The following is a 14,060-nucleotide window of genomic DNA, read 5'->3' as shown; positions in this document are numbered from 1 at the left end:
CATCTCCATCCTCTGGTTCCATCGCGACCGAAACTGGTATGATATCTGGACTCCCCAAGAGGTAGGGAGCGGTTGACAGGCCTCCACCCCAGGGGATGCTCTCAAGGGCTCCCCGTCTCTGTCCTCTGCATCCCGCCTCAAGGGGGGAATCTATATCTGATACCCCTGACTGGTCAGATTCCAAGACCCTGACATTCCAAGTCCCACATGAACGGGCATGGATGAGTGTACCTTAGAAGAAGAACTCACTTGGCATTTTCCTCTCACACCTGCACAGGGCTGCTTACTAATGTTCAGTTAATGATACGATTTTGGCCCTTAGACCCTAAGGATGGGCCGTCTGCCCCAGCCTAGCCTTCCAAAGAGCTCAGGGCTCTACACGTGCTAGGCAGGCGAGCAATAACGCAACATCCGCTTCACATTTACCGTCATTCTTCAGAGGCACGTGCCTCAGGGACTACAACTGGCCCAGCACAGGCTTCAAGCATTCTGGCTCACCTAACCGTAAACTCATCTTAAAACCAGCACAAAAAACTCTCCTCGATTCCTGACAAAGTCCACGACCACAGATGGAGTCCGTGACCCGGATGCCACCAGCAACCCTTGGCTCCCCTTCTTCAAACCAGAGATGCTTTGGGGAGCTTGTAATGACTCAACAACTGTACTCCACTCGTTTCGCTTCCACCACAGAGTTCTTTAAAACCAAGTGACAAATTGTTACTGTGGGACTCATAGGGAGATCGTCGGTACAACTGATGCATTGAATTTCTTGGTGGAATCTGCCTTCACACAGGTGAGAGGGTACCATCTGTCAGGCTATTCCAGAAGCTTAGGAAGCACGTCATGGAAACACTCTCCCACCTCTCAGGCAAATCTTATTGCTACACCTAAAAAGCTGTGGAGTATGTGGCAGTGGGGGGGTTTCATCTTTCCAAATAAAGAGACATCTAGTTATCCGACACACGGCTGAACAAGCACGAGAATCACGATGCAGGACAGGCTTGTAACTGATGGACCTGCCTTCAGTCCCCTCCCCTCACTGACCCCTCTGTACTCGGCCACCACGTAAGAAGCCTCTTGTGAAATGGTACTCCCTAGGTCAAAACCCATCAATCGTACGAAATTAAGTTCAAATATCAGAGCCTGGCATCTCCTACGTGACCCAAATGTTTCTTCCTTCCCATCTCACTGGTAATTCATATTAAATATTTACAGTCCTCCTCCCGGGTGCCTGTGCCCGACACTGAGGATACAGAGATGAGTGAGGGGCTGCCCCAGTGAGTTCACAGCTGAGTGGGGACGGTGGACCCCAAAGACAACTACACGACAGCGCTGTGACAGAGGCAGCATCGGATGCTGGGGGAGGACCCACAGAGGAGACAAGCACGATCCAGCCTGGACCATCAGAGAACTTACAGGAGGTGACAACTGATCTAGATCTTTCAGGCAGGAAAGAACTGCTTTATAAAGGTAAGAAGCAGCTAAGGTGCTGTGTGGAGGGCAGATTCCACAGACACTCAGGAGAGAAAGTCCTCCATTCCATCGGACAGCCTGGCGCACATAGCTAACCAGAGCTTGCACGCCCCATCACCACCCTCAAGACACCCTTTCCCACCAGCTGTGAATCCTCCCACTGTGGAAGACTGAGCTCCAATATCCTTTCCTCCTGGAAGCCTCCCTTCAGAGTCCACAGTGCCCCCCCTCCAAGCTCAACTATGTGGGCCAGACAGAGGCAGAGCACATTTCATCCAAGGGCACCCCAGAGCCAGGTCCATACCACATAAAACTCCCAGCAGCAGCAGCAAATCCTGACCGGGCACTACCTGTCTGGTCCCTTCCCAGGCTGGGAGGCCAGGACAAGACCAGGCCCCCACCTTCCAGGAGCTTACGCTCCGAAGAAATAAAATATGCCTACAAGAAATCATTGCTGTCACCTCCTGAGCTCCCACTACTGGCCAGGAGGACCCCAGATGCTTTAATAATCTCAATCCTCACCAATAACTCTGCCAGACAGGTGCTATTACCTCACAGAGGAAATCTGACCCTTAACCACAAAGCTGGGATTTGAACTCAGGCCTGTCTGGTTCCAAAGATTCTGTTCTCTCCACCCCCATCACGTGGCCCCCATCACAAGGCCAGAAGTGATGCCATATGAGAGCTACAACCAACCCGGCAACAAAGAAAATGAATAGGTTTGCTTTCACTTGAAGTGAACAAATGAAGCTTCCTGGAGGACGGGCAGAATTTCTAGAAGTGGAGAGGGAGTAAAAGCCTTTTAGAAAAGGACTGATTTGAACAAAGTCCCAGAAGTGGGGAAATGCAAAGCCAGGCCCATGGAAATTGTTGACAAGGACACCCAATTTGACAGGAGTGTGAGGGGCATGACCTCATGGGGGTCAGGTTAGGCTGTGAAAACAAGCTGCCTGGGTTCAAATCCAGACTCGGCCACTTCCTGTGTGACCTTGAGCAAGTAAATTAACCTCTCTGTTCCTCATTATTAAATGAGGATATTAAATAGTAGGCTGAGAACAATGCCTGGCATACAGTAAGACCAGCCCTCCCCATTGGTTCTCCTTCATATTCATCATTATCATTCCGAGGTTAGAGGGCTGGAAAAGGCAGACCGTGGAAGCCCTTGAAAGAAATGGATGCTTCGGTCCAGAAGAGAGTGGATATATGTATACGTATAACTGATTCACTCTGCTGTACACCTGAAACTAATACAGCATTGTAAAGCAACTATACTCCAATAAAAATTAATTTTTAAAAAAGAAATGGATGTTTCGGGTTCATCCCTGTGGCAAAGGAGCACCAAGGGAAGGGATCCCAGCAACTGTCTTCTACTCATGCGGCTAAACCCTGACACACACGGTGAGCTTGCTGAGGACAGGGACTATCTCACCATCTTCTTCCTCGGCACTCACTCAAAAATACCTGAAGACAGGGCTTCCCTGGTGGCGCAGTGGTTGAGAGTCCGCCTGACGATGCAGGGGACACGGGTTCGTGCCCCGGTCCGGGAGGATCCCATGTGCCGCGGAGCGGCTGGGCCCGTGAGCCATGGCCACTGAGCCTGCGCGTCCGGAGCCTGTGCTCCGCAACGGGAGAGGCCACAACAGTGAGAGGCCTGCATACCGCAAAAAAAAAAAAAAAAAAAAAAAACCTGAAGACAAAAACACGGCCTTCCTGATTCTGATTCATGCTACTGCTCTCAGGAGGCACCACGGTCAAGGATATGGTGGAAAACCTGGGACTGCAACACCAGTCCTTGATCTATTTGGGGTCTCAACCCACTTTGAGAATCTAAAATTTATAGATTATCACCCCAGAAAAACACCAACACTCACAAAATCTGGAGCAAGGCTCCAGACCCCTAGTGAACTCCCTAGCCTATGGAGAGAGGCAAGAATCCCAGCTCTAATCCTTACCAGCATTAAGAAGGCACACTACCATCCTACTTCTTGGGTTCTACCAATTAAATATCATTAAAGAGGGCTTCCCTGGTGGCGCAGTGGTTGAGAGTCCGCCTGCCGATGCAGGGGACACGGGTTCGTGCCCCGGTCCGGGAAGATCCCACATGCCGCGGAGCGGCTGGGCCCGTGAGCCGTGGCCGCTGAGCCTGCGCGTCCGGAGCCTGTGCTCCGCAGCGGGAGGGGCCACAGCGGTGAGAGGCCCGCGTACCGCAAAAAAAAAAAAAAAAATCATTAAAGAAATAGCAAGGATATGCACAAAGATTCCAATCCATTGTCCTTTATCATAGCCCCAAACTGGAAACGAACTAAATATCCATCTAATGGGGAATGATTAATTATGGTACATTCATACAAAAGAATGCTCTGCAGCCACTAAAACCTACAACGTAGATTAACATTTATTATCTATAATTGAACAAAGGGAGAGGTTGCAAAGCGTCCTACTTCCACCAAAAATACACATATGTATAAAAAAGGTCTGGAGAGTATACACTCCAGGGTGTTCATGTTTTGCTGTATAAATGATAAAATTATGGGAGTATTCGCTCATCTGCTATCCCACAATAAGCATGTACCGTTTTGTATTAATAAAAAAAAAAAGGGCTACATTTAAATTTTTTAAGAACTCATGCTACGCAACTACCTCAAATATAAAATTACTTTATGGTAAGCTCATTTCATAATTCAGGAGCCAGACTCTTCAGATGGCATCCCAGAAAGACCCACCTCTGTTACATTTTATTCTCTAAGAAAAAGAGCTGCTGTAGTGAGGCTCCTGAGACTTTTATGCCTTTTGTAGAAGAGAATTAAGTTCTGTGTTTGTGTTGCCTGCTAAGCCCGAAATGCTTCTGCTTCCAGACCCATAGGAAACAAGAAGTGAGATCTCCTTGGGTCTGTCAAGGTAAATAACTAAAAAATAAATCAAGGGGAGGCGGGTGGATGAGGGAGGGAGGGCATCTGGTGCCAGAGGCAGTCTCTCTCAGCCTCCCACTCCCAGGTTGAGGGCCTGTAGGAAGAAAAGAGACAGATGGAAAATGCCTCGGGCCGGGAAGACACAGCTCTCTCTTGAGGACCCACTTATCCCTCCAATAATAAAATGGAAACTAGCTTATTTGGGAAACCTTAGCCAGAATAAAAGTAGATTTCCTAAAGCTGGAAAAAGTCAAGTGCTCCTGTGTCAGAGGTCCCGGGAGCTGGTACTAGAAAATCAGCCTGCGACGCACCTAAGCGGCTGGGCCCTTCTTAAAAATGGAGGAAAAACATTCCCGGAGCCCAGAAGGCCAAACTACCCCCACGTTCTATCTTGGCATCACACTGAACACACGTGGACCCTCGTGACCCATCTGTGTGGATGTATGAAGGCACGAAGACTGAGGTCAAATCCAGGTTCTGCCATGTCAGTTGTGACTTTGAGCAACTGACCTCCCTCTGTTAAGGCCAAGTTCCTCACATAAATCAAGTTGTTCTGAGGATGAAGCCCCCAGGCTCACAAGTACAGATGCGAGTAAGCACTCAGGACTCCAGGGCCATGCACCGAGCCACGCACTCTGCCAAGGTCTCACGTCCATGATTTAACTTGACCCTCATGACTCACAAAGGAAAGGCTTTGATGCTGAGCAGAGAGCGGTCATGACCTGACTTACACTTTGTAAAGGCCACTCTGGCTACAGTGAAAACGGACCGCTGTGGGACAAGGGTGGAAGCACAGAGGCCAGAGGAGAGGACTGCAACCACCCAGGCGAGGTGACGGCAGCCAGCTGGAGCCGTGGCGGCAGGGAGGGGGAAACCCGCTCAGATCTGGAACCGGCGCCGATGGCAGGGCTTCAAAGGGGCAGCCAGTCGGGTGGGCGGGAGTACTGACTCCGAACAGTGTCCTCTTAGGAGCCAAGGGAGGACGAGATTCCCCAAGGGAGAAGGAGCAACCGCAACCACTCTCAGAGGGTTGGGAAAGATTATCAGTAGAGAGAGAGAGAGAGAGAGAGAGAGAGAGAGAGAGAGAGAGAGAGAGAGAGAGAGAGAGAGAGAGAGAGAGAGAGTGTGTGTGTGTGTGTGTGTGTGTGCGCGCGCGCGCGCATATGTATGTGTGTGTCTATCTAGAGAGAAAAAGAGAATGAGAGAGCAAACATGGCAAAACGGATGAAGCTGGATGAAGGTATAAGGGAGATCTCTGTTGAGATCTCAAAAAAATGCAAATTATTATTTTTTAATTGTAATGCGATAACATCTATTCAAGTACCTAGCATGCAGCAAAGGTTTTCTTTCATCCTTTCTCTGACCACCTCTGACCCTTGAATATGCTGTTAACCAATGAAAGTTTGGGTTTTCTTATTTGTTTGTTTTGTTTGTTGCTGCCAACATTTAAAATCCATAAGTCTTTACCTGCCAAACCCCGGGTTCCATCTTCTCTTGAAAATTTGGAGGAACTGGCAACCATGTGGCCACGCCTCACCAGCCTGGCCCCCGAGGCCCCTCCACTGGACCCCAGGTTTGGAACACTGCAGACTGCCAACCACGCGGAAGTGGCCACCAGGAGGAAGCAGCAGCCATTGGGGCTCTGCCATCATCTCATCAGGGCAGAGGGGTGGAAGGAGAGGCCAAGGAGTCCGTTCCTCCTGGGGCCCTCCAAGAAGTCCTGGATCAATTCCTGATGGGTCTTAAGACCCGCAGTCCCTCGCCCCACTTACCCTTGAGAAACAGATTTTCCAACTGCCTCAGCAGCTCCGCGCACTGACTCAGCTGCTCCTGGAAACCCTCGGCCACACGGCAACCCACGTCGCTGGCCTGCAGCAGCTCCTCAAAGGCCTTGATCATGGCGTTCATGTGCCGACGATAAACGACACAGATGCCGTGGCTGTCCTTAATCTGCTGTCGTTGAAGGGAGAGCTCCCTGGCTTGGGCCTGAACTAACGAATCATATCTGATAAAAGGAGGGAAAAGAAAATGCTTGGACTGTTTTAGAATTGAATTTCCACGACTTTAACACTAATTGGAGAAATGACAGAGCACAATTTTGAAAAGCCTGCAGCTATGCAAGTATCTATACTTTCAGAAAAATTGCAACTGTACAAGGTCACTCCTCCTTCGATTTCAAAACAGCCAACAAATGCTGGAACAAAGGTTGCTCTGCAATATTTTTAACCTTACGAAGCCCCCAATTAAAGTACAGATTGGCAAGGACTCAGGAGAACAATTAGTTTCCACTCACTCTTCAAAAATACTAGTCCGAATTGTAGAAACGAGCGCTCCAAGGGTCAGGGGACCCAGCACAAATTCTCACAAAGGACAGAAAAGAAACTGTAAGGCAGGAAAACAAAAACAGGACCCTCTCCTCTCACGTGAAAGGTCAGAGGATAATCATAATCCTAACTCCCATTTACGGAGGGTCTACGACCTGTCAGCCACTGAATCAAGTGTTTTTCTTATAAGTTATCTGTTCCTCTCAATCTCGCAACAACTGTATGAACACCCCGTTTACAGGAGAGGAAACGGACTCTTGGACATGGCAGGTTGGTTAAACAGTGAAGACATCTCACTCAAACACAGCTCTGCCTTCAAAGCCCAACTCTGTTATCTGCAGTGAGGGGGATGGACCTAGAGCCTGTCATACAGAGTGAAGTAAGTCAGAAAGAGAAAATCAAATACCGTATGCTAACACATATATATGGGATCTAAAAAAAAAAATGGTTCTCATGAACCTAGGGCCAGGACAGGAATAAAGACGCAGACGTAGAGGATGGACCTGAGGACACGGGGAGGGGCAAGGGTAAGCTGGGACGAAGTGAGAGAGTGGCATGGACATATATACACTACCAAATGTAAAACAGATAGCTAGTGGGAAGCAGCCGCATAGCACAGGGAGATCAGCTCGGTGCTTTGTGACCACCTAGAGGGGTGGGATAGGGAGGGTGGGAGGGAGACGCAAGAGGGTGGGGATGTGGGGATATATGTATACATATAGCTGATTCACTTTGTTATACAGCAGTGACTAACACAACACTGTAAAGCAATTATACTCCAATAAAGGTGTTAAAAAAAAAAAAAGCCCAACTCTGTCCATACAACACCGCCTCCTGATGCCACATCCGTCCTTCCCTATGTGAGCCCACAAATATTAGTCGGCAGTGAGAAAAACGCAAGTTCAGGAAAGCGTGGCTCTGTCTTCCTTACCAACTGTGGGCGCAGGAAGCTGGCCACAGAGTGGCTTGCCAGAGACCCTGACCCTTCCGTTCGCCGTGTTCCCTGTTCCCTGAAACAATGATTGGCGACCACCTTCAACCCCACGTAAGCACAGAGAGATCACGTGACAGCAGCACTGCAGGTGGGGCCGGTTTAATGGACGAGAAAGAGCCCAAGCATCAGCACAGGGTACCGTGGACCGGACCAGCTGGCTCTGCGAACCCTCCCAGGCCACCTTCTCAGTCACGGCAGCCTCTCTGGGGCCCCGTTTCCTCACCTACAAACACACAGTTTAAGAACACCTCATTCTGGGCTTCCCTGGTGGCACAGTGGTTGAGAGTCCGCCTGCCGATGCAGGGGACACGGGTTCGTGCCCCGGTCCGGGAAGATCCCACGTGCTGCAGAGCGGCTGGGCCCGTGAGCCATGGCCGCTGGGCCTGCGCGTCTGGAGCCTGTGCTCCACAACGGGAGAGGCCACAGCAGTGAGAGGCCCGCGTACCGCAAAAAAAAAAAAAAAAAAAAAAGAACACCTTGTTCTCAGGTGACTGTGAGGGTCAAGTAAGAAAAATGCCTAACCAGGGGTCTGACCCAACTGCCTCTCACTAAATACCAGCTGCCTTCAACCACACGGTCTGGGAGGTCTTGAAACATGCACCCTGGCTCCTGACAATTCAAAACAATGTGTTTGTCTCAAATTAGTGTCCAGTGAAGGTCAGCTTTACAAATGATCCCATGTTTGTCGAATTTCGTGAAGCAAAACTGTATATATCTATGCCCGTAAAACGTATCTTCGTGGCCTGAGGATTCTTCTCTTTCAACAAAGGCTTATTTCTCTAAGATGACCTTGAAGGGTAAAGATGTGGCCAGTATTTACTTTCCTCCCACCCTGCCTAGGACATCAGTTTCAGCACCGCCCTCTCCACGCCGAACCCCTCCACCTCACCACCCCCCTGTCAGCACAGTAAAAGCCATTAACAGGGTCAGGGGTAAACACTGCCATTCGGCAAACTTACTATAACTCACCAAGTGACTGGTATAAAACCTTTAACCCCGAGTCGCCAACCTGAGGAGGGCAAAACCTGCTTGGCCAGTTTCAGAAGACACAGACTAGTATGTGCACAGTCACTGTGCCTTGTGTCCTCACATGTCACTTCCCCGCAGGCGTAGCTGCCTTAACGGTGCCTTCAAGCCTTCCCCAGCACACACCGGACCCCCATCACAGGGCAGCGTTCCCTTTTAGCTCGGGGGCGCCCATCTAGTGGCAAGTTGGGGAACTGCAGGCTTAAACGTGGGAGAAGACAGGTGGGACGTACCTTGAGGGTGAGAGATCTCTGAACTTATTCTGCAGGTTATGGATTTCACCGGAAAGTTCCATGTTCAAATTCTGCTCCTTCTGCAGCTCATATTCCTGGTCCACCAGCTGCAGTCTGAGACTCTCCAGCGCCCTGCTGTCAATCATCTCTGGGGCCAGCGGGTGGAGGATTTTCATGTGTTTCACATAACGTACTTGGTGCAAACTTGAAAAGGTCATTTCTTCTTCGTCGGTACTGCCCTTGGACTTGTTCAAGCCATCCTGGGCCCCTTCTCTCCCACACAAAACTGTGATGATGGCCTCACTGAACTGGGAGTGCTTTTGAAGCTGCATTATGAAGTTCCGGTAGACCTCGAGCTCGGTTTCCAAGTCACAGATTTTCCGTTTTAAGGTTTCTTTATCATTTGAGGTATCGCTGTTCTCCAGCTGATCGGTCTCAACCACACTGACTTTAGCGGAAAACTGACTCTTAGGACTCAAGTATGTAGCTACGGAAGTGGCATCTGGAATGTCTTCAGAAGGATTCTCTTCGCATGGTGGAAAGATGGCAAGGTCATCAGGCTGGTAAATTTCGGAGTCTGAAAATCAAAACACATTTATGTCGGTGTCTCCATCTCCACTGCCGAAATCCATCCCCTCGGTCCTTCCTCACAGCCACCGCCAAGCAGAAACCACTGCGGGAGCCTCCCACCAACCCCTCTGGCTCTTGGCCTTCCCTCTCAATCCGTCCTCTTCCTCAGAGCGACTGTTCTAAAAAGTGAATTCAACCACGATAACCACCAACTCCCCCCTAAATCGAAACTTCTTCTCACAGCATCTGAGACCCTGCTTGATCTACTTCCAGGCAACCCCTGGCACCACCGATGGAGAGTCCCTACTAAATTAACCATAATTCCCTGCACACACCAGGCTGCTCACGCCTCCATGCTTTTGCATGTCCTGTTCCCCCTGCCTGTAATACACCTGGCTCCCTCCTTGACTCCTCCTCAGTGAACTCTTCATCCCTCAACACCTAGATCTGATTTTCTCCCCTCTGCAAGCCCATCTTCAAGCTATGCAAAACAGTCACTCCCCTCTGTGCTTCCACAGCGCCTCATACACAACACCCGAGACAGACGTACCATGTGCTCGGTGCTAGCGTATGACTGGCAATTGGCTTATTCATTTATTTACACAGCACTTAGTTACTTGGGTTCCTCTCTCCCTCCCTGGACTGCAAGTTCCTTCCCAGCAGGGACTGGCCTTACATCTTCACATTCTCAGTGCCTTGTTCAGTACCCAGCCCAGACCTGGTGTAAATGAAGGGCTGAAAAAATACTGGGGAATGAGTGAAGGAACATCAAAACCCAGTAATTCTAAAATCCACAGCAGATGAGAGTCGTCCTCTCATTTCCACATCGACGTGTTTCCGGGGATGCCATGATGTCCCCTGTAGCAGGCTGTTCCACTGACTCACAATCCTACCAGGAAACATCTCCTTACAGCTAGTTTAAATCCCCAGGTGTGTGGCCGAACTCCTGTGGGAGGCAGAATGGTACTGCAGAAAGAATACGCAGCTGTGAAGCCAAAGAGAAGAGGGCGCATACCCAGCTTTGCTACTTGCTGGCTGCACAGCGTTAGGCAAGTAACTCACTGCCCAGAGCCTCAGTTTCCCCAAAGAGATGTCTTATGTGCTTGTTGTGAGGTTTCAAGGTCGGGCCTGAGTCTAGAGCTTCTATCCTTAACCACATACCACAATGCCTGCTGTCCAGGGAAAGCTCAGCTCGATACAAGGAGCGGTTTGAATACTTAAGAAGCAGCAGAATGTAGTAGAAAAACCCATCTCTGAAATCCAATGGATCTGGTTTCAAGCTCTGGCTCTGCCGCTTACTAGCTGCGTGACCTTAGGCAAGTGACTCAGCCTCTCTGAGCCTCAGGAGCTTCATTTGCAAAATGGAGAGAACATCAATTACCGCGAAGCCTAAGGCTTCTGTTTTGTTTTCAGGATCAAATGGGACAATACCCGCAAGAAGGCTAACAGTGTCTGGCACACGGCAGCCAAGGAGACCAACTAATACGAATATCCTTTGCTTCCCTGAAGGTGTTCAAAGATGGAAGAGGATGCCTATCACAGGAGGCTCGCGAACAAAGGCTTGTGGACTTGGGGAAACACTGCCAGGGCGGCAGTGTGGGTTGGATGCGTTGACCTAGGAGACCTCTCAGAAGGAAAGGCACCTACAAACCCCTGTCAGGCTGCACATTCCAATTTCTGGGTTCTGCGGCTGCTCCTCGTGGCTTTAAGCCCATCCTTGTCTCTCTGCCCATGATGCAAATACCATAAAATACACTTTTTTATTTTAGAAAGCTGCTGCCACGGGACCTCAAGGAAGCACTCCTGATAGAGCATTTTTAGTGCACAAAATGTGTTAGAAAAACTCATCTCTTGAGGTCCTTTAGGGTGGAGACCACGTCATTCACCTGCTTCTCCAGTGTCTGGCATGGGACCTGGAGCAGAGAAGGTACCCAGTAAGTCCTGCTGGCTGAACGAGTGTAAGAGACACAGAGGGAGAAATCTCAACAAGGCTTTTTTCCAGTGAATCACACTCCAAGATAAGGAAATATCTTTGCTATAACAACCTCACGATAATGGAATTTCATGGCAAGAAGTGATGTTCACGCATGGGAATAAAGATCAGTTTTGATGACTTTCGTTCAGTAATCATGAGGCAAAGACAAATGTAAGCCCTGTACACGTGTCCTTTTGTGACACAGACTGTTTAGACACACACACATGCACGCGCGCACACACACACACACCCTCATCGTGAGTGGGAGGTTCATCCTCACGTCCACACTTAGACCTCCACTTTAAACTCTGCTCCTTAAACACACTCAGACACTTGACACTCGTAATTTTGACTTGAGAAGTGTCCCTAACCAACAGCAATTTGTGACTTTGCAGAGGCAAGGATCTGACTCCTAGGCTCCCAGGCCAGTATATGGCAAGTCTCACAGCTCACATCAGCATGGCGATGCGGCTTTGCATTCTCCGCTCCACAGCCCTCAATAAAGGTCCAAAGGAGGATTTTTTCATTAAAAAAAATCACTGCATAGAGAGTGTGAGAGATGGAGGATTATAAGCCGTAGTGTACAGTGTGAACCTGCAGGTGTATCAAGGCGTCAGGACACATAGCTATGTGCTGGGACCTGGCCCAGGCACCCAGCTCCTCACCTATGCTGTCCACTTGATCGTCACAACAACCCTGTGAGGCATCACTCATAACCCCATTTTACAAAAGAGGGAGTTGAGGTTTAGAGATAAGAACTTGCCCAAGGTTCAGGGCAAGTAAGCAGCTGTCCAAGCCTGGTGGTCCAACCGTCTGAATACTGTCTCCTGATATATCCCTCCTGCAACTGGGGTCCCCATCTCAGGGGGGGCATAACAAGGAAAGACAGTCCTCAACCCTTGATGTGAAGGCCAGTAATGACTGTGGCGCCCCCTTCATCCATTTCTCCAGTTTCTGCCCAGGAGCTACTGAGGAAGAGCCAGCAGTGAAGCCCTCACAGGCAGTTCCAGCCTCGTGCAGGGCAGTCACTGAGCAAAGTCGCTACGAGACCAAGACGTGGCGGGCTGATGGGAATGTTCAGGAAGGCCTTCCCTGGAAAGTGACGCTTAAGCAGAGACCAGAAGGATGAGGCATCAGCTGGGCAACAGTTAAAGGGAGGAAATCAGGCTTCCCTGGTGGCGCAGTGGTTGAGAGTCCGCCTGCCGATGCAGGGGACGCAGGTTCGTGCCCCGGTCCGGGAAGATCCCACATGCCGCGGAGAGGCTGGGCCCGTGAGCCATGGCCGCTGGGTCTGCAAGTCCGGAGCCTGTGCTCCGCAATGGGAGAGGCCGCAACAGTGAGAGGCCCGCATACCGCAAAAAATTAAAAAATAAATAAAAAAAAATAAAGGGAGGAAATTCAGGAGGAGGCAAAAGCACAGTAAGAAGGAAAAAAGGTCACTAACGATGGGGATTTGAGAGGAAAGGGGAAGCTGCCAGTCAGTCGAGAAGCCTCTAGTAACCAACTAACCACAAACGAGGAATCAGAAGCTGTCCCCAGGGCCATTCATTTACATTACAGGAAACAGGGCCGCTTGGGACCTTCCCACAATTCAGCTGAAGGGCACTTGATTATCTGGGGGAGTGGCTTCCTCCTCAAAGCCCAGAACGCACGCGGAAGCCTGTGACCACGCATTCGGTGTACTGACTGCAGGCCTTGGGAAGCATACGCCATTGGGAACAGGGCCCACAGCTCAGTATTTCCCCAGAGACTGTCCTTCCCCACGGCCACCCCATGACAAATTTAGGATCCTGAAGACAATGATTTCTTACAGAGTGAATCAGGGCCGCCTTAATGGTGATTTTTTTTTTTTTAAATTAAGAGGGGAAAAAAGAATCTAAGGTAAAAGAAAAAATGTTAAGCATCTGTTCGTGGTTGACTGGGATCATGAATATTGTTATTATTCTTTGTGCTTATTTGTATGCCTGCGATACTTCATAATTCTAAGAAGGATACAGCTTGCCTGGGGCCTTGCCCATGTCTCTGACCCACCTGACAAACCCCCAAACCAGGTGTCAGCTCAGGCTTGCCCCTCGTCCACCCCACCCCCGGGCAGCGGGAGGCCAACCGTGCACACCTAACAACAGCCAGCACTGCAGGGATGCTGAGGACGGCTGGCTGAGGGCGAGGCCCCTGAGGGCAGGCCCTGAGTCCTCTGAGGCTGAACCACCAGAGCCCAGCCCCACTGCCTGGTAGAAAAGTGTCAGACAAACGGACTATAAGCTCCGACACCCTACTATACCTTGACTCTCAAAACCCTCAGCCTCCTCAAGTGTTACATGGGAACACGCCCTAGGATGGCTGTTGCAGGGCTTAGTAATAATTTTTGTATAAAACACCCCAAATGGTGCCCGACACAAAGTAGCTGTTCAAGAGGCCAGGGGGGGAATTCTGACCGGTCTCGCAGCTGGCCTGCTGATCCCTGTCCCTTTCCTTGTCTCTCCAGACACACAGCGTGGCTTTGAGTCCTTCTTGCTCTCCCAGGCTGTCCTGGTCCTGGTAGGCTGCTCCCACGAG

The 14,060-nt window shown here is 50.1% G+C and overlaps 1 protein-coding gene across 3 annotated transcripts in view; it reads right to left on the bottom strand.

Annotated features, from left to right (window-relative positions):
- CDK5RAP2 (CDK5 regulatory subunit associated protein 2) overlaps positions 1 to 14,060 on the bottom strand; it is a 182,320-nt gene that overhangs the window by 31,925 nt on the left and 136,335 nt on the right. For all 3 annotated transcript variants that reach the window (XM_060154500.1, XM_060154498.1, XM_060154499.1), the window contains 2 exons: positions 8,960 to 9,536; positions 6,155 to 6,387 (listed from right to left, as the gene is read on the bottom strand). In XM_060154500.1, the coding sequence (XP_060010483.1) occupies positions 6,155 to 6,387; positions 8,960 to 9,536 (810 nt within the window). The remainder of the gene's footprint in view (positions 1 to 6,154; positions 6,388 to 8,959; positions 9,537 to 14,060) is intronic.

The sequence above is a fragment of the Lagenorhynchus albirostris genome, chromosome 7, assembly GCF_949774975.1.
Source record: "Lagenorhynchus albirostris chromosome 7, mLagAlb1.1, whole genome shotgun sequence".
Taxonomy (NCBI): Eukaryota; Metazoa; Chordata; class Mammalia; order Artiodactyla; family Delphinidae; genus Lagenorhynchus; species Lagenorhynchus albirostris.
This window is presented reverse-complemented; position numbering and strand designations above follow the sequence as displayed.